The sequence below is a fragment of the Chiloscyllium plagiosum genome, unplaced genomic scaffold (genome assembly GCF_037043375.1).
Source record: "Chiloscyllium plagiosum isolate Xiang-an unplaced genomic scaffold, Cpla_swu_hap1 HiC_scaffold_45, whole genome shotgun sequence".
NCBI lineage: Eukaryota > Metazoa > Chordata > Chondrichthyes > Orectolobiformes > Hemiscylliidae > Chiloscyllium > Chiloscyllium plagiosum.
In genome coordinates, this window is record NW_028270183.1 from 17,481,975 (window position 1) to 17,502,386 (window position 20,412).

The 20,412-nt window shown below is 40.5% G+C and overlaps 1 protein-coding gene across 4 annotated transcripts in view; it reads left to right on the forward strand.

Annotated features, from left to right (window-relative positions):
- The window catches only part of LOC122552357 (uncharacterized), a 144,718-nt gene that overhangs the window by 112,251 nt on the left and 12,055 nt on the right, over positions 1-20,412 (forward strand). For 2 of the 4 annotated variants that reach the window (XM_087983221.1, XM_087983220.1), the window contains exons 12-13: positions 2,136-2,624; positions 19,890-20,063. The exons of 1 other annotated variant lie outside the window; for it this stretch is intronic. In XM_087983221.1, coding sequence (XP_087839347.1) covers positions 2,136-2,624; positions 19,890-20,063 — 663 coding nt within the window. The remainder of the gene's footprint in view (positions 1-2,135; positions 2,625-19,889; positions 20,064-20,412) is intronic. One more of the 4 variants, XM_087983222.1, reaches the window with a different exon arrangement.

Genomic DNA, 20,412 nt, shown 5'->3' on the forward strand with positions numbered 1-20,412 from the left:
TTTCTCCTCTGCATCTTCCGAGTCACACAGCTGAGATTGGGGACCACATTGTGCAGGGAATCCTGCTGTAAGTCATGGTGCAGTGCATTGCAAATGCAATACTCTGCAAATGCTGCGCTTTTGCCCAGGTCTTACTCTGAGTGATTGTTACAGTTCCTGACCCATCTTAGTAACGAGTTTGGAAGATTCACGGTTATTTGTTTTTTTTTCTTTCCCCTAGATTTGTTTGCAGGGTATGGGTGATGTGGGGCTGTTTATTGTGCAACCCACTCATGCTAGGAAATCAATAAGCTGCCTTCTTAGTTACATAACTGGCTTGCTAGACCACTGTAAATGTATTAAGAGTCAACATAGTATGAGATTAGAATTGAGTATGAGCCAAACCAGGTTGTGGTGCCAGGATCCCTGCTGGGAAGGATAGTTTCTGTACAAAAATGTGTTTTTTTTTTAAATCCAATTTTGTGTTCTTTTTGTTTCAGTTGTGTTCTTTTTGTTTCAATTGTGTTACTGGGAGTCAGATTACTCTAACAATCTTCTCTCAGCCACTTCATGGATTGTTGGCTTGTTCAGTTTCCTCCCAAAGTAATATTTAAGAAAGATGTCAATTTCTTCTTACATGAGGCAAAATTGACATTGATGCTGTGGTTTGCTGCGATTTTCTGTATGGTGCAAATGGCATGGACACACAGTGAAGTTCAGCCCTCGGTTAATGCAGGACAGCAGTATGGGCTGCTTTACACAGATTCCAGGAGAGAAGGTTTCTTGTACAACTGAAAGGATACTGATGTGTCAAGAAATATATTTGACAAGGTGAAATTTTCTGAATTTCTCAACACATTAACAATGAGATAAATAACTTCACAAGGTTTACTGATCCCAAAGGTATTATTCACTTCCTTCTGTTAAGAAAAAAATTGGCCAATACTCGGCTCCAAATCTTTTACATTCTGATGTTGTGTCGCTAATCTTGAACTTTCACCTGAATACCTTTGTACTCTGGGAGAAGTTCTCAGATTTGAGTTTCTATTGTTGGCTCAATTCTGCTTCATTCTTAACTTAAGAAATATGCCAGAAGGGGAGTAACTCAGTTAGATCTGATGAAAAAGCTTTTCCGTTCCATTAAACATGATCAAGTCTTTAGATTGTAATACTGCTATTGCCCTTCCCTCCTACTGTTATCTTGCATGTATTCTTGTGAAATTGTTCACTATTCCACATGTTCTCATTGTGCCAATGAGTAGTCAAAGCTGATAGTAGAAATAAATGGGAACTTCACTTGTGTAAGGGTGTGGAATAAAAGACAATCTTGAAATAATTACTATTGTGAAAAGACACTTTCTTGTTTTATCTTTTTTTTCCAGTTTCTCTCTGTCTCCTTAAGGCACTAACTCTTATTGGGTTACAGGACTAAGGGTGGGCGCAGTCCTCTGTGAGTGCATTCATCAAATGGAGAACCCTAAACTATCTACAGCTTTAACCACGGATGGCATCGCAACTGAACTTAATCTTGGCCTCGCATGCATATTTTCCAGTACAGGTCATTGTATCTTGGGAAAGAATGGGAATCTGAGCAGGTTTCCTTTTCGTGCCCGTCCCACCCCCATAAGAATCCAACTCAATTACAGTACTCCACCATTCCTGTTTAGCACATCACTGGCCATTTCCTTTACCCACCAGAACCAAACTAAAATTTATTATAATGTACTTTTTTCAAATTCTAGCATTGTCTCCTGGGACTTTTTCTCATTGAAGTTACAGAACCGTGATTAGAGATTCACGAGTAATGTTCAAAATGCATAGGATGGGTTGAGTTAGAGGAAAAGGCACAGAGTGGAATTCTACCCAGACCAGTGGGGTAAGCATAGTCAATTTTAAAAGGAAACTCAATACTTTTCGAATAAGGAGAAGAGCAGAGCAATGGAGCTAAGTGGCTAAGCGTTTATGTGCTGGCACATTCTCAGTGGCCTGACTAGAATCCTGTGCTGTAACATGGTTAATTCAGGAAGCACAGAGAAAACCACAGTCTTTACTATCAGGACTGTTGAACATTAATTTGACTTAAACAGATGGCTGCACCACTAAACAGCCGGAGTCACATTAACACGTTGATTTGTGTCCTGGTCTCTTCCCTGCAGCCGCAGATACTTGCTGCGAATTGTGTGGCCACTACTTTGAAAACCGGAAAGCTTTAGCCAGCCATGCCAGAGCCCATCTCAGACAGTTCGGGGTGACTGAATGGCACATCAACGGCTCACCGATAGACACCCTGAGGGAATGGATCCGCCAGAAGCCCAACATTGGCACAGGTGCTTCCCTGAACTGTATGCAGGACCGCCCTCTTCCAAAACCTATCAGAAACAATATCAAATCTGTGGTTAAAGAGCTGTCGGGGGAGCTGTGTTCTCTGCCAGGGGGTAAGACGGTGAAGTTGGAGCCAATGCAGCCCAAAACAGTAGAGCTGGGGTTTCCGGCCTCACCGGTACAGAAGAATCCAGAGACAGAAAAAATGCCTCCGACAGAGTGCTACATCCCCACAGATCTGAGCCAAGGCAGCATAACTGAGTGCACCCCGAGCTCCTCTATGCCATCTGAGGACGATGAGCCACATCCAAAGAAAAAGAGAAGTAAGTTTGTATTCAGTATTTGAGCAAATATTTTTATAGAATTTAAAAAAAGAACTACTAAAAAAACCAATTGGTCACTTGTTTCTGTGCAGTGTTCTCATCTTAAAGGTGTAGGCTGTTCAGGACAGACTAACTGTTCATATTTGACCTACCACTTTAAGAACCAGTTCCTATGAAGCCCTTCCTTTCAATTTTAACGTAAGGCTTCTTTATTACAACAAAAAAAAACTTGTAAGGACATCTAATTTATTGTAAAAATGTTTTTTTTCTTTTCCAAAACCACAGAAGGCTAGGTGGGTAATGGGCTTAGTTTGATAAACAGGCAATCTCCAGGGCTACTTGACTGATCATGACCATTGTGGCCGCATCTAACTATATAGAAACCCTCTTTTTGAACCATGAAACCTGAGTTGCATCTCAATGGTTGATAAGGCAGTATGGGTTGAATGATTATCCTCCAGCTGTCTGCAATTAAAGGAGCACATACCTGAACCCGTGTAAATCAATAGGCAGGTTGTACAATTTCATATTTCCATTTCACAATAATGTTTGCATAGTTTTGTCAATTATTGTAAATCCCCAAGAAAAATGAGTAACGTTTCTACTGGTGATGACAAATTCAAAAGAAATTCCTGTTTCATCGACCTTTGTTTTGATATTTGCCACCTTGTTTTCACAAGTTCTTTGCATAGTACCCAATGGTTGGTACATTGATACTGATGTCCATTGTAATGAGTTGTACTTTTTTTTCCTTCATAATTGTTAAGTTAAAAATCTCTGACTAGTTATGCATGCATCTTTAAGTACAGGATAAATGTACTGTTCAAGGTAGACCTAGAATTTTTCTGAACCAGTATTCAAGAAATTATTTCTAGTGACTTTTTCCAGAATTGCTCCATTTCCTTTCCCTAAAGTTGAAAGACTCAGAGGTTGGAGAGTTTTCACCTGGGACAATAAATCAAAGATAGTGTGTCTAGAATAGAAGAATCCTATAGCCCAGGAAGAGGCAATTTGGCCTGTTCTTGCTTTCACACGCTGTCAGAGGACTTTATTCACAGTCCCCAGTCTTTTTCCCATGATATATTCTTGGGTGATGGTGATTTACTTTCAACCTCTGCTAATCTACAAATGAATTTGCATTCATAAGGTAACCATGCTGATGTAAATGCTAAACTCTGAAGCATCCATGATAAATTGTCTTATCCCATTAAGACTTTTCTTATCCCTCTTATTGTCTGTCTTGAAAGTAGTAACTCAGTCTCGAGTGTACCTACGACCAAGAGTAGGCCATTCAGTCCATCGAACCTTCCTGATATTTTAGATTATGGCATCTCAGTGATGTTTTCCCACAACGTCTCCATATTTCCTAATGTCATTAGTCTCCAGAAACCTTTAAATTTCTGTTCTGAATTCAATGATTCAGCTTTCAGAGAATTCTGTGTAGAGACCACCCTTCGTGTTCCTCCTCCTCTCAGTCTTAAATTAGTCTTAACCTTAGACTAATTCCCCTGATTCTAGTTCACCAGCCGTGGGAACTTTGTATCTATATACACCTTTTCATGCCCCGATTTCCCAGAATTTTCTCTCATTTTGTATCATTTTTCGAAAACTAAGAAATATAGACCTCAGTCTCTCATCGTGAGACAGTTCCACCATCACCGAGATTAATCTGGTGAATTGCCATTGCATTTCCTTTATGGCGAAGATATCTTTGCTAGAATAAGGAGACTAACTTACAATACTCCAGGTGCAGTTCCCACTAATGCTGTACGCAGCTGCAGCAGGGTACTTTAATTCTGCATTATCAATCTTGCAGTACTTTCTGGTTTTGATTGGCACAGCCAAACCTTGACTTTATACTTATGGTTGTCATGGTGCAGGATCAAAGTGGAGCAGTTAGAAATGGGTGCAGGGTGCTCATCCTTCTCCTTTCCCCATGCCCCATACTCTCAGTGAAAACTTGAACAGTGGGAGTAGCTATCATTTCAAAGCACTATATTAACTGTACATACAAACTCCATCCAGGCCAGCAGAAAAGTGCAAATACGTATCTTTACCCCGTGGGAATTAAACCAGTTTTGGGCCCTAAAGAACAATATAATGGCATTGTTTGCAGTCCAGAGAAAATTTACTAGGCTTATACCAGCTATTGAGTTATTTTCTGATGAGAAGAGATTAGGTAGATTGGGCTGGAATATAGAACAGTGCGAGGCAGTCTCATTGAAAAATACAAGATTCTTAGGGTACTTGACAGGGTAGATGTGGAGAGATTGTTTTCCCTTGTGAGAGAGTCTAGGACCAGAGGGCATAATCTAAATAAAGGGGTTGCGATTTTAAGCAGAGAGGAGGAAGAATTTCTTCACTTGAGGGTGAACCTCTGTGTACCTGTGGAATTCTTTGTTTCTGAGGACTAATGAGCTGGGTTATTAAGAAAATTCAAGGCTGAAATAGTAAGGGAATTGAGGATGATGGTGGAAAGGTAGGAAAGTAGAGTTGAAGATTGACGGATCAACCATGATCTCACTGAATGGCCTATCTCTCCCCTGTCTGGTTACTAATTAATCCGAAATAAATAAAGCCATGAATTTATTTAGGATCTTTCATGTTCATGTTTTCAGAATGTTTTATTTGAATATCTAAATATCTGAATACATAGCTAGTACAGCACCTCCCTGCTCTGAGTCCATGTTACCCTGCAGACTTCTAAAACTTCCATGTTTGGAAAGTTGCAGACAATACAATTCTGTAATAATCCATAGTCAGTGCACCTAGAGTTTATACCTGCACTGTGATATCATAATGTCACCTAAAACATTAAATAAGTCTCTCCCTTCTCTGAGCTAAGAAAGAAAATACATTACTTAATTTGTCAGCTTTGCATTCAGATAGCAGTTTGTATTTCATTGCTGGATTTTATCATTTGAATCCTTAAGTTGCTGCAAGTCATATTTCTCCTCTTTAAAGTATACGTTCTAAGCCCAAGCACCTTACAATGCAGTTGTACATTTGTTAAAGTTAGTTTTTGTCAGATGCTTTACTAATAAGTGTTCAGCACTTTCCGTAGAGATGACCAAATGCAGAAGGATAACCTGATAACCTCTGTAAACTGACATGACTTGGGTTACTAAGAAACAGATTAGCATGAAAGCAATGTTGGAAATCCACCAAGTATGTGAGGAATGTAGTTAGCTAGTTACTACTTCCGTAAATCTTCAGAGAGAAGGGGGTTAGGTTAAAGTGCATCATATTCAATTGCTACAGTTCAGTTAAAAGGTATTATCTGACTTGACCAAAAATTCTTGTGATTGCATCCACCTTGTTAAAGCACACACATCATTGCCCTTCTATCTGTCGTTATGATTTTTACAAATTTTAAAATAGAGGATTTTCATTGTTCCAAAATATTCCCATTATTTGTGACATCTCTAAAGAGTTGTATGTCATATTATTGTTAGTATTACAAAAGTAACAATATTCTCAGTTCACCAAGGCAAATAACCAGGAAATTCCTTTTTGTTTGGACTTGTGAGGGCAATTTTTGACCTAACTGCAACATGTACATTGCATCCTTGGTCAAATAATCAGTTAAACATGCTGTCCAGATCTTGCATGAATGTCTACCTTAAGCGAGGTGCAGAAGAACAAGTGAAATTTGTGTATTTGCAAAAATGCTGTCATTTTTCCTTCATTTTTGAAACACTGCTGTGAAACCCCTGGGTATAACTTACATTTATATAGCACCTTTTAAAATAGTGTGTTGTTGAAGGATGAGTGATAGGCCGTAGAGCCATTTAAATAAGTTAAGGCTGATGTGTGTCACTATTTCTTCCACTTACCTTAGTTTTACATCCCTTGATTAGCAAAGATCTTTTGGTCTAGGAATGAATATTATTTATTCAGCTAGCATCCACTGCTTTTCTTGGGTGAAAGTTCTCATTTCTAATACATATTGTGTGATGAACAAGCAGGGTCTTTTTAGACTGCCCTATCAGGAGAAGAATTTTCTGTCTTATAAATTCCATTCAAAACACTAATTTCTGGGTTTTTTTTCTGTATTACAGGGAATGCAGCTTTAGCTTATATAACATCTTACAATTCAACTTCCTGGCGAGTCAGCATTGCACTTTTCAAGCTGACAAATACTTTCTAATTTGCAATACTCAGAACTGTGCACAGGACGTAAAACCAATGTTTTCTCTACATTAAGCAATTGCACAGTAACTGTAATGTTCCCATGCCAGCTGCATGCAAGCTGGCATGTTTACGTTACTGCGCATTCACAGCTGGACAAAGAAAATTGTTCTTATTGAATTCTTCGAGGAGGTGACCAAGCATGTGGATGAGGGTAGAGCAGTGGATGTAGTGTACATGGATTTTAGTAAGGCATTTGATAAGGTTCCCCATGGTAGGCTTATGCGGAAAGTCAGGAGGCATGGGATAGAGGGAAATTTGGCCAATTGGATAGAAAACTGGCTAACCGGTCGAAGGCAGAGAGTGGTGGTAGATGGTAAATATTCAGCCTGGAGCCCAGTTACAAGTGGAGTTCCGCAGGGATCAGTTCTGGGTCCTCTGCTGTTTGTAATTTTTATTAATGACTTAGATGAGGGAGTCGAAGGGTGGGTCAGTAAATTTGCAGATGATACGAAGATAGGTGGAGTTGTGGACAGTGAGGAGGGCTGTTGTCGGCTGCAGAGGGACTTAGATATGATGCAGAGCTGGGCTGAGGAGTGGCAGATGGAGTTCAACCCTGCCAAGTGTGAGGTTGTCCATTTTGGAAGAACAAATAAGAATGCGGAATACAGGGTTAATGGTAGGGTTCTTAGTCAGGTGGAGGAACAGAGGGATCTTGGGGTCTATGTACATAGATCTTTGAAGGTTGCCACTCAGGTGGATAGAGTTTGTAAGAAGGCCTATGGAGTATTATCGTTCATTAGCAGAGGGATTGAATTCAAGAGTCGTGAAGTGATGTTGCAGCTGTACAGGACTTTGGTTAGGCCACAGTTGGAGTACTGTGTGCAGTTCTGGTCGCCTCACTTTAGGAAAGATGTGGAAGCTTTGGAGAGGGTGCAGAGAAGATTTACCAGGATGTTGCCTGGAATGGAGAGGAAGTCGTACGAGGATAGGTTGAGAGTTCTCGGCCTTTTCTCGTTGGAACGGCGAAGGATGAGGGGTGACTTGATAGAGGTTTATAAGATGATCAGAGGAATAGATAGAGTAGACAGTCAGAAACTTTTTCCCCGGGTACAACAGAGTGTTACAAGGGGACATAAATTTAAGGTGAAGGGTGGAAGGTATAGGGGAGATGTCAGGGGTGGGTTCTTTACCCAGAGAGTGGTGGGGGCATGGAATGCGCTGCCCGTGGGAGTGGTAGAGTCGGAATCATTGGCGACCTTTAAGCGGCATTTGGATAGGTACATGGATGGGTACTTAATCTAGGTTAGAAGTTCGGCACAACATCGTGGGCCGAAGGGCCTGTTCTGTGCTGTATTGTTCTATGTTCTATGTTCTAAAATGTAAATGGCCTCTGCATAAAAAATAGTGTTGTTTCAGACCTTCTTCCTCCTCTTCCTGAGCCTTCAAAAGATGAGGACTAGCCTTTTGAATTTTTTTAATAGATCATAATGTAAGGACCCTGAAATTCCTTTCAAGCTGTTATTTAATCTATTCGTACATGTGTTCAAACTTTTATATCTTCTGCCTGACAGAAATATAACTGGGATAGGAGGGGTCTTATGGTTGATTTCCTGAGGCAGCAAGAAATATGGATGAAATCATTGGATGGAAAGCTGATTTACGTGATGGACCGGACTCTGTTTAAGACTCTCTGTAGTTTCTTGTGGTCTTGGGAATAACAGTTGCTATACAAGGCTGTGATGCAGATAGGATATTTTCTATGGTGCACCTATAAAAATTGGTAAGAGTCCTTATGGATGTGCCGAATTTCCTTAACTTGCCAAAGAAGTAAAGACATTGTTGTGTTTCTTGTCTCGCATCAACGTGAATGGACCAGGACATATTGTTGGTGATCATCACTCCCAGGAACTTGATGCTCTTGACCATCTCTGCCTCAGCACTGATGATGCATACAGGAGCAGACCTTCACATAACTTCCTGAAGTCAATGACCAGCTCCTTCATTTTGCTGACATTGGTGGAGAGATTGTTGTCTTTACACCATGCCACTAAGAACTCAATCTCTTTTCTATATTCTGTCTTGTCGCTGTTAAGATCCGATCAACAACGGTGGCGTTGTCAGTAAACTTGTAAATGGAATTGGGGCAAAATTTGGCCACACAAGTCGTGTGTACAAGGCGTATAGTAGCGGCTGAGTACGCAGCCTTGCAGAGCACTACTATTAACGATTATCGTGGGAGATTATTTTGTGGCAATAATGAAAGCAGCCAGTAGGTTCATTTGACATGCGCAATTTATACATTTGTTGATTGTCATTAATCAATTAAAATTTCTCCTCAAACTCTCAGTCACACTATCCTTAAATAGAAAGTATATAACTTCACATCAGTAGATATTACACTGATGTCCTGGTTGCTTTCTCTTGGTCACCTTAAAAAATAATTAAGGCATTGACTGTTAGAGACATGCTTGGAACTTGCAGGTACTTTGTCCTAAGCAGAGATTCTTCAACTGTAGATGATGAGCGCCAGCAGGAGGGAGACAGTGTTACAACTGCTCTCAGTCTGGACCTAGATTAGAGTGCTGCTGGAAAAGCACCGCAGGTCAGACAGCATCCGAGGAGCAGGAAAATCGATGTTTCGGGCAAAAGCCCTTCATTAGGAATCCTGATGAAGGGCTTTTGCCCGAAACATCAATTTTCCTGCTCCTCGGATGCTGCCTGACCTGCTGTGCTTTTCCAGCACCACTCTAATCTAGACTCTCATCTCCAGCATCTGCAGTCCTCACTTTAGCCCAGTCTGGACCTGTCCAACATATGCATTCTCTGTATTGGTAGTTGCTGAACAGTAATCAGGAGCAGGAACATTACCTTTTCTCCCCCTTCTCCTTGTTTCAAAGCATGGAAATGCTACTGCCAGTTGTAGTGCTGACCTCCTTTCTTGATTTTAGCTAACTCAATTCACGCATGACAAATCTGGTATATATTATCAGTAATGATTAACAATACTTGGACCAACCTTCAAATCCAGTTTTTTACTTCAGTTAGGGATATGAGCAGTTTACAGCGAGATATTGATGTATAATGTGAGTGGGCAAAAAGTTGGTGAATGGAATATAATGTGGAAAAACTAACTAAAAGAACTTAAATAAGGAATTAGCAGGACCAACAGGGGTCATGAAAAGTCTTTAGCAAACAGGATTAAGGAGAATCCAAAGACTTTTTATCCTTATATAAAAAGCAAGAGGGTAGCCAGGGACAGAGTTGGACTATTCGAGGACAAAGGAGGGAATCTATGTGTGGAGCCACAAGAGGTGGTAGAGGTCCTAAACGCATAAATTTGTGTCAGTATTCAACAAAGAGAAGGAACTGGTGGAGGATGATCTCAGGGAAGGGAGTGTCATATTTCTAAGCTAAATTGCAATTAAAAAGGAAGAGGTGTTGTGCATCTTAAAAAGTTTTAAGGTAGATAATGACACCGGGCCCTGATGGGATCTATCACAGAATATTGAAGGAGGCAAGAGAACAAATTGCTGGAGCATTGACAGACATCATTGTGTCCTCTTCGGCTACAGGTGAGGTCCCAGAGGACTCGAGAATAGCTAATGTTGTTGCATTCTTTAAGAGTGGTAGCAGGGATAATCCAGGAAATTACAGGCCTGTGAGCCTCACATCAGTGGTAGGGAAATTATTGGAAAAGATTCTCAAGGACAAGATCTATATGCATGTAGAAACAAATGGACTGTTTATCGATAGGTAGCATGGTTTTGTGCGGGTGAGGTCATGTGTCACTAACATTTTTTTTTAACTAAGTTTTTTTGAAGAGATGACAAAGACAATTGAGGGAAAAGTGGTTGATGTTGTCTACATGCAGCAGTAAAACCTTTGGCAGGCTGGTGAAGTCACATGGTGTCAGGGATGAGCTGACAAGATGGATACAGAACTGGCTTAGTCATAGACAGAGGAAGGATGCTTTTCAATGGAGGTTTGTGACGAGCATTGTGCCACAGGGATCAGTGCTGGACCTGGGCTGTTTGTGGTCTGTGTAAATGTTTTGGAGGAAAATGTGGCTGGTCTAATTAGTAAATTTGCAGATGATACAAAGATTGGTGGAGTTGCGGACATTGAGGAGGATTGTCAGAGGAGACAGCAGGATATAAATCAGTTGGAGGCATGGGCATAAAAATGGCAGATGGAGTTTAATCTGGACACATATGAGGTGATGTATTTTGGAAGGTCAGGTAGAAATTATAAAGTGAATGGCAGAACCCTTAGGAGTATTGATTTGCAGAGGGATCTAGGTGTGCAGGTCCACAGATCACTGAAGGTGGCACTACAGGTAGATAAGGTAGTAAAAAAGGCTTATGGCATTAGGCCTTGAGTATAAGGGTAGACATGTTACACCATAGCTTTATAGAACTTTAGTTAGGCCACACTTGGAATGTTGCGTATAAGTCTGGTCACCACACTACAGAAGGATGCTTTGGAGCAGGTACAGAAAAGGATTACCAGAATGTTAGCTGGTATGGGGGATTTTAGCTATGAAGAAAGGTTGGATAGCTTGGTTTGCTTTCACTGGAATGCAGGAGTTGAGGGGTTATAAGATTGTGAATGGCATGGATAGAGTGGAAAGTATGAGGCTTTTTCCCAGGGTGGAGGGGTCAATTACTAGGGGACTCAGGTTGAAGGTGTGTGGGGGTAGTGGTGGTTTTAATTGGTTGGGGGGTTGGAGGATGAAAGGTTTAAAAGAGATATGCGAGTTTTTCACAGAGTGCCTGGAATGCGTTGCCAGAGGAGGTGGTGAAAGGAGACACAAAATCAGCATTCAAGAAACATCTGGACGAGTACATGAATAGGAAGGGATTAGAGGAATATGGATCCTGTAAGTGAAGGCAGTTTTAGTATGGAAGGGCAAAATGTGTCAGCCGAGGCTTGAGGGCCCAAGGGCCTGGTCCTGTGCTGTATTGTTCTTTGTACTCATGTGTTCAATATTGTTCATATTGAAGGCGAGAACAAAAGAACAGTATTTAAATGGAGAAAAACTGCAGAAACCTTCAACACAAAGGGATTTGGGGGATTTGTGCAGGAAAAGCAAAGCTAACATGCAGGTAATCAGGAAGGATAATGGAATCGTGGCCCTCTGGTCTTACTGTAACTGCACAAAGTGCGAGTGAGACCATATCTTGAGTACTAAGAGCAGTATTGGCCTCCTATTTAGGAGAAGATATCACTTGATTGGAGGCAATTTGGAGAAGGTTCCTTAGGATGGTCCCTGTCTTATGAACAAAGGCCAAACTGGCTGGGACTATAATCATTAGTTTAAAAGGACGAGAGGTGATCCCATTGAAACATTTGGGTTTCTTAACAGTGTAAATGCCGAGAGGATGTCTCCCCTTTCGGAAGAGTCTCGGAACAGATGGTGTAATCTCAGAATTAAGGGGTGCCAATTTAAGACTGAGGTGAGGAGGAATTTCTTCTCTGAGCGTTGAGAGTCTTTAGAACTCCTTGCATCAGAGAACTGTGCGGCAGAATCCTTGTGTATATTCAAGGCTGAGATAGATTCTTGATCAATAGGGCAATTGAGGGTTACAGAGAAAGGGCAGAAAAGTAGATGTGAGGAAGGTAGGATCAGTTATGATCCTATTGAATGGCTGAACAGGCTCAAAGGCCACGCACACTACTCCTGTGCTTATTTCTTTGGTCTTAAGAACTGGATTTTAAGTTGCAATCATCTGCCTTTGTGGGATTTGAATAAATGTTCCTCGAACATTTCTGGGCCTCTGCATTGTTAATTCTGTGACATTGCCACTTCACCAACATCTCCCCAGTAGAGACTCTGAGCGGTTGGGATTGCATTGCAATACTTAACTGTTGCAAAATACCTTGGTGGTTGATTTTCTTTAGTGTATAGTAGCTTATTTTTCTGGATTTTTCATGTCTGTTGGGATAAATACATGTAATTACCTAATTTGTTTTCATGTAAATAGTAGATGTAAAAAAACAGATACATAAGTAGCTAAAATCAATACAGAACAGACTTAAAGGGCAGCAGGTCAGTGTTTGAAAAAGATTAACATTTTGGTTTAGACTCCGAGCAGCCTCACTAGAAAAGTTTGACTTCATGTCCATAATTTTCTGTTTTTAATGTAAACAAGAATCTGGGGACCACATTAAAGAACTACATAGTAAAAAGAGGGGGAGTTGCAATGGTTAATGTTACAAAAGGAACCTCCCCAACTGTACACATTAATAATACCATGTCTTTTATTATTTCATTTGTTGTTGTCAGTTAGGCAGAAATGTGAAGATTTCAGCATCAAGGCCACTTGAACTATCTTGCTTGGTAGAGGAAATGCAGGTTTTGTAACTCCAAATTTTGATTGTTATTTGGGGAAACTGCCATGTTAGGTGAGTCAGCTGATATTCAGTAGCAACAGCCAAAACTTTGTAGATGTGATTAGCCAGTGTTCACGATTTCTTTTTTAAGCAAAGATTGAAGTTTCCAGATATGTTCAATGAGTCAGGACTTTGAACCTGCTAAACAAACAGTGAAAATCCAGATTTTTATTTTAAATCGAGGCCTGCACATCTTGTGTAAAATATCATCCAATGTAGTCAATAACTGGGAATGTTGCATAGAAATACTCAACGAGAGTCATAGAATTAGTGACCTTTTATAGCCGTTTAACATTATCTAAGGATTGTAAACCTTTCTCAATGCTGTCTCCAGTAGAGCCCTCGAGTCACTTGCCTTTCACCAAAAACCATCTTTTGATAATAGAATGGTTGAATGTGAGACTCAAGGAATGGAATCCAGAAAGTTTGTAACTTCCCATTTTAAAAAAAGACACTTCAAACAAAAAAATGAAAGCAACATAACTATAATACTTGTAGATACATGTTTTAAGAGAAAGATACAGCAGTTTGGAATTTCCCAAAGGGAACTTTAATAAATATTCAATTTAGTGATTTGTGCTTGTGCAAGACAAAGTAAATGCTTGCTTCATCATAAAATAAGAACAATATACTATGAAGCTATCCTTCTGCTGTAATGAAATTATTTTGAGGTGCCAGTGTTGGACTGGGGTATACAAAGTTAAAAATCACAACACCAGGTTATTAGATTACATTACAGTGTGGAAACAGGCCCTTCGGCCCAACAAGTCCAAACCAACCCGCCGAAGCGCAACCCACCCATACCCCTACATTTACCCCTTACCTAACACTACGGGCAATTTAGCATGGCCAATTCACCTGACCTGCACATCTTTGGACTGTGGGAGGAAACCAGAGCACCCGGACGAAACCCACGCAGACACGGGGAGAATGTGCAAACTCCACACAGTCGGTCGCCTGAGGCGGGAATTGAACCCGGGTCTCTGGCACTGTGAGGCAACAGTGCTAACCACTGTGCCACCGTGCCGCCCCGCCGCCCAACACCAGGTTATAGTCCAACAGGTTTATTTGGAAGCACTAGCTTTCAGAATGCTGCTCCTTGATCACAACCACCTGATGAAGGAGCAGTGCTCAGAAAGCTAGTGCTTCCAAATAAACCTGTTGGATTATAACCTGGTGTGGTGTGATTTTTAACGCTTTAATGAAATGCAGTCAAGTGCTTTTGCAAGTGTTCACCCTCTCTTCCTCCCTCACTAGATAGACATCATGCAAGCAGTAATTTTTTTTGGGAGGGAAAACAATCAGCCTTTAATTTTATGTTCTAAAGTAGGCTGGTTCAAGCTTGTGAATCTTTAGAAAATCCTCATTTTACTTAATGGAAGTTCTTTGTTCTACGTGACATTTCTTTTGAGGCAATAAAATATTCAGTTAGATAACTCTTATTAAACTTCAAATATTTCTCATTCTGTTGTGGAAGAATTTCCTTGAGGACTGGAGGATGCCATTATGTCTGAAGATCAGCACAGAAGTTCAAAATGGGATATGTTTCTTATAAAGCATTGCACACATTTGCAGGGCCCTGATCTGTTTCAAGACCACTGGTTAGAATCGTGGCTTTGCACTGAATGTCAAATAGATGAAAATATTAATCTCACGCTTGCCTTCATTTGTCAGTGCATTGAATATAGGAGTTGGGACATCATGTTGTGGCTACACAGGGCATTGGTGAAGCCACTTATAGAATACTGCGTTCAATTCTGGTCTCCCTGCTGAGGGATGACCTTTATAGAAGTTTATAAAATCATGAGGGGTATGACTCGGACGGATAGCCAAGTTCTTTTCCCAGCGTAAGGGAGTCCAAAGCTATGGGGCATAGGTTTAAAGTGAGAGGGGGAAAGGTTTAAAAGAGACCTGAGATACAGAGGGTGGTGCACGTATGGAATGAGCTGCCAGCGGAGGTGGAAGAAGCTGTTACAAGTACAATTTTTAAAAGACATTTGGTTGGGTATATGATAGGAAGTGCTTAGACGGATATGGGACAATTGCTGGCAAATGGGACTAAAGTTAGGATATCTGGTCAGTGTCGAGTTGGACCAAAGGGTCTGTTTCTGTGCTGTATAACTATGACTCATATAACTAGTCTCCAGTGAGTCAACTGAAACCTTGACCTCTAGAAATGAGCACCTTCCAATATTAAATTCATAAAAGGAATCCAAAATTGAGCCTTGGTATTGCTGTGTTTCGTTTCCAGAATCCTAGTTACGCTGATTTCAAATGATGGCCCACTGTTTCTTGTCTTGAAGGTCATTAACATTGCAGTTTAGTTTGGTCATGAGGTTCCAAGATCTCATGGCAAATCTATTATGTTTTATTTGGAACTTGTGTAACTTAATTTTATGTTTCCTGAGAGGTCTTTATGCTATTGTTGTACAGTTGCAGAAATAGAGTCCAGATCTCCCTAACTTCCTTAAGGGTTGTGGTGCATTGTAATAACAATAAACTAATGAATACTTAATCTTCTTAAGCAGTGCTAAATTAGATTTGTGATGTGTACATGTGGAGCTAGTCTGTTCTGCATTTTGTTCTAGAGAGGTTAGTAAGTCTCCTCTAGTCTTCGAGAATTCTCTCTTCAGGTAAACTCTAAGTTGACTCAATTTGTGTTCTAACTTGGCTTCTGTATGTTTGCTGTACATGGATGCTGAACAAAAGATGAAGAGGTTAAAATAGCCTATTTCAACTTGATCATCCTAATAATGAAACTATTCCTTCATGGGCTAATCTAATAAGCCATATTAAAGCTGAATTTGCTTAGTTAATTGATTCTGGCTGTTATGGGTCTTCAAACACTCCCATGTGAGGGTTGATAAAATAAATTCATCGGTATACCCTCTCAGTATTGATCAGAGAATCCTTTGGAAAATATGCGTATGTGAATTGGGTCAGTTGTGATGCCCATGAAGTTCAGTATACTTGTACATAAGATCTTGCCTTTTGATCAAGCCAGGAGAGAACTGACGGTTTCTGCAGAGGCATAGCCCAGCAGGAGAAGAAAGATGGCAAGTTTGGTTTACAGTTGCACATTTGTGCAGTGAAGGAAGTTTATGTGGTCTTCATAAGAAATGAAATACTCTCATTTTTCCCTTGTTAAATGTTTTGCCATTGCCAGGATTTGAGAAACTTTAGTTCCTGCTGCAAGCTCCATTCTCTAACCATCAACTTCTTCCCTTTATCTTTAGTATCTCAGGCTACATGAGACCTTGGCATTGTAATTGACCCTGTGTTGTGTTGCAGCCGCACATCCAACACAATATCATCATCTGACTTGGCCCTTACCTCATTTGATCTATTGCTTAAATACTGATTCTTGCCTTTGTTACTTCCACTCTCAACTATTTCAATATTCTCTTGTCCAGCTTCTCACATGCTGCACACTGCAAACTTGACCTGAAAACTTCCTGATGTTCTAATGTTGCCAAATCACATTGACCCATTATTCACGTATACATTGATTTGCATTGGCTCCTGTTTTGTCAAGCTTCCAGTTTAAAATTTTCATCTTATTTTCACACCTCTCTCTGCAACCTCATTCCACCCTACCTCCTCCAGTTCTAGCTGTCCAAGATATCTGTGCTTCTCTGATTTTATCTTCATGCACAATCCTGATTTTCAATCACTCCACTGATGATGGCCCTGCCATCATCTACCTTAATCCTAGTCTCTAAAACTTTTCCATCTCTCTATCCTTCCTCTTTAGACTGAGAGGTCATTTGGTTCAGCATACCATTCTGTGGTGTCAAATTTAATTTGATAATCATGTAAAATGTCTTGGTTAGCTTTGCAATATTAAAAGTGCTATATAAATGCAAGTTATTGTTAAGACTTTGCCTATTCTCAGAAGTTCTTAATTGTGAATTGAGGATAAAATTACATGTGAGGATGAGGAAAACATTTTCAATGGTATCAATGCTACTTTCCATTCGTAACTCAACACATGTTCACCCGATTATTGAGTCAGTTCAGTACAATAAACTAGAAAAGCAAAATTAGTAATTGGTTGGATTAGTTTAAACTGCATTAACCTTTTTGATATAAAGTACCTGCAGTATATCAACATCAATGCATGCTTCCCAAGGTTGGGAAATCTTGGGGATCCTCTTGTGCAGCCTGTTACAAGGAGTTTATCAGTCTTTATTGGGGATAGAAATTGGATGCTCATGAGTACTGCTTGTGTTGTCAATAATCCCAGTTAACAGAAAGTTTCATGGCACTATGCACAGTGGACCTTGCTTAAAATGGATCACAGCTCAGTCATTAAAAATTACAGATTGCCTGTGTCATATTTTTGTTAATGATTTGTAGACTGAAAGAATGCATATATTTAATATTTTTGTTTGTTTTGCAATTTGGCTCAAATTAACTGGATTGCGGGGAGAATATTGGGTGAGACTTCCCTATTCCATTTATTATGGATCCCCTGAGATTTTGTTAGATTTGGGAACTTGCCACATCGAGCAAAATGGTAAATCCTGGTTCTGGCTGCGCTGGCTTAGAGTGCTGTTGCCCCAAACAGGATTAATTGCTTTGGCATAACAGTGGAATGGTTACTTTCTCTGCCAGACCATTTGCTATCCTCCTCTTTAATTTTATTACATTAATGTCTTATTTTGCATGCTCCATTTTCAAAGATCATTCTTAATTTCTGGTGAAATTATAACTCATGCCTTGGACTGTGCAATGCAGCATGCTTGTGCATCAGTGGTTGGCAGTTCTGTTTTCAGTTGTGTTAAGTGGCTAATTAAGTGGTTCTCTCATGCCTTTGGAAGCTGATGGAAGAGAGCTTGCATTGGTAATTATCAAGCCTCAGACTATCTAATATGTAGAATGAAGGGGAGAGAAGTCATTCAGTACAGTCCATACTCTTCAATGTCTTGAGTTCTTGAATCCCTACCATGGTGGCAGATTAAGACTCGCCTCCTGTTCAATGCATGACGGTTCACTCTGACTTTCCTTCACTGTGCTTGATGCAGCTTTTAAATTGGTTTTCATGTTTTTGCTGATCTTGAGAACTCTTAACCAGTCTCAATGTAACCACTGGTTGTGATTTTCACTAGATCCTCAAGATTTTACCTTTTAAATTTGTTTTTGAGGCATGGGTATTGCAGATAAGGTCAGCATTTATTGCTCTAGAGAAGGCAAGCCAGCATCTGGGACCACTGCTATCCTTGAGTGTAGGGGCACACTCAGTGCTCAAAAAAGGGAACTTCAGGATTTTGACCTAGTGATAGTGAATAATGATGATAATAGTTACAGGTTGGGATGGTATCTGGCTTGGATGGAATTTGGAAGGTGGTGTTTCCATGCTTTGTCTTCTGTCCTTTGGACTTCTAGTGGAGACTAAGGGCTTGGAAAGTGGTGTCAAAGAAAGCTTGGCAAGTTGCTTAGTGTATCTTGCAGATGGTACTTACAGCTGCCACTGTGTCCCATCAGTGGAGGAGTGAATGGTTAAGGTGGTGTATGTGTTGATGCTGATCAAATGGGCTACTTTGTCTTCTGTGATGTCAGACTTCTTGTAGGTTGTTGGAGTAGTATCCTCTAAGTAATTGGAGAACACATCTGACTTCTGTCTTTAAGATGGTGGAAAAGGCTTGGGGAGTCGGGAGAACAGTTCCCTTACAATTCCCAACCTCTGACCTTACCTTGTAAACACAGCGCTCGTGTGGCCGGTCCACTTTGGTTTCTGCTCAATGATAACTTATCTTCCCCCTCTCACCTGGGCACCTCTCTCCCTCACCCGTGCCTCTCTCACCCTGCTTGTGGTGGCAGTTCTGGGAGTAGGAGCTGCACCATAATGGGCAATCCTGGGGGAAGGAGCTGCACTGTAATCAGTTGAAATGTTTGCCATTCTTCAATTATAAACAAATGCTCGTTTCTGGCATAGACTTGATAGACTGAATAGCCTGTTTGAAGTATTTGGAGTACAGAAGTAAGTGTTTGTTCATGAATTGTGTGCTGCTGTCACATTAGTATCTTTCATACCCACAGTTTGACAGATCCACATTTCCATTGGTTTCAGTCTATGTTGCTTGCAGCAATGTAGTAATGTTTCAGACATCACGAAGATTCGATCAAAATGTATGTTTGAACAAATGTAATTTTCCATCCAGATTTTAATCAGTACAGCCAAAACTTGAAAGGCAATTCATTGAAGGTTGTCTTTAAAAAACAGAGAGGTAGTAATTGTTCAGTGGTAAATGCTGGTTTTAGGATAAATCATCAAGTGGACTCTTGGGCTTCCTTTACTTTGCAACTCTTTCTCCTGCCTCCAAATACCTGGCTTGATGCATGGATGACAAGTGACTGAGTATGTGTTTGCGTGAGAACTGCGTGATTGAAAGTGGTGCATCTTTCTGCTTTGCAGTCATTGAGGATTTCCTAGTCAGATAGGGCATCATCCATAATGCAGAGCTCTTACTCCAGCTCTCTATTCCATTGTCCATCTCCCAGCTGCCTACCATCTTTACCAATCCTTGTCCTCCAAAAGCAGGCCCTCATGGTTATGTGATGTTTCTGTTTCCCTCAGCCCCCTCTAAAGAAAACCTACAGTCAGTGCTAAACTTGAGAGCCTTTAATTATGCTGGGAACTAGGTTGAGACCTGCCAGAACCTCAAATTAAAATTAGCAAATCAAACTGTGGAAGGCAGGGTGGTAACTGAATCTTAATTTCATTTTGGACAACAGAGCACCCAGTCAAGTTAGGAACCTGTGAGTATTGTGGAGTGACACTAACCACGGGTGTAGGCCTCTCCAACCACATGCGTGGCCATCTGAAATCTGGATTGAAAAGGAAGTTACCGAGTCTGTCTCAGTTTGAGGAACTCCACGAAAAGGCTGAACCTGCACTCACCGACACATGTGAGACCCTTTGGCTTTGTATAACTTAACCAACAAAAACAAAACTAAATATGAACTTTGACAGTGCTGGGGAGAAAACTTGTTAACTTGAAAAGCACTGTCAAGGAAACTGTGTAATTATACGTGCTGTGATCCAGACACAAAGTTCTTCCCCTCCCTAATGAGATTGAGCCACCATTTCATTGACATGCTTGAGAATGCAAAGCCTAACCCTAGAAGTTCAGGACTAGTTGCAGCTTTTGCTTGCTTATGTATATAAGTTTCTTTCTTTTTTGTTTTGCTTTAATTTGCACGTGAGTGGATTGTATTTATTGTACCTCTTTTGTTCTCGCACTCTTTTCCCCTGTGT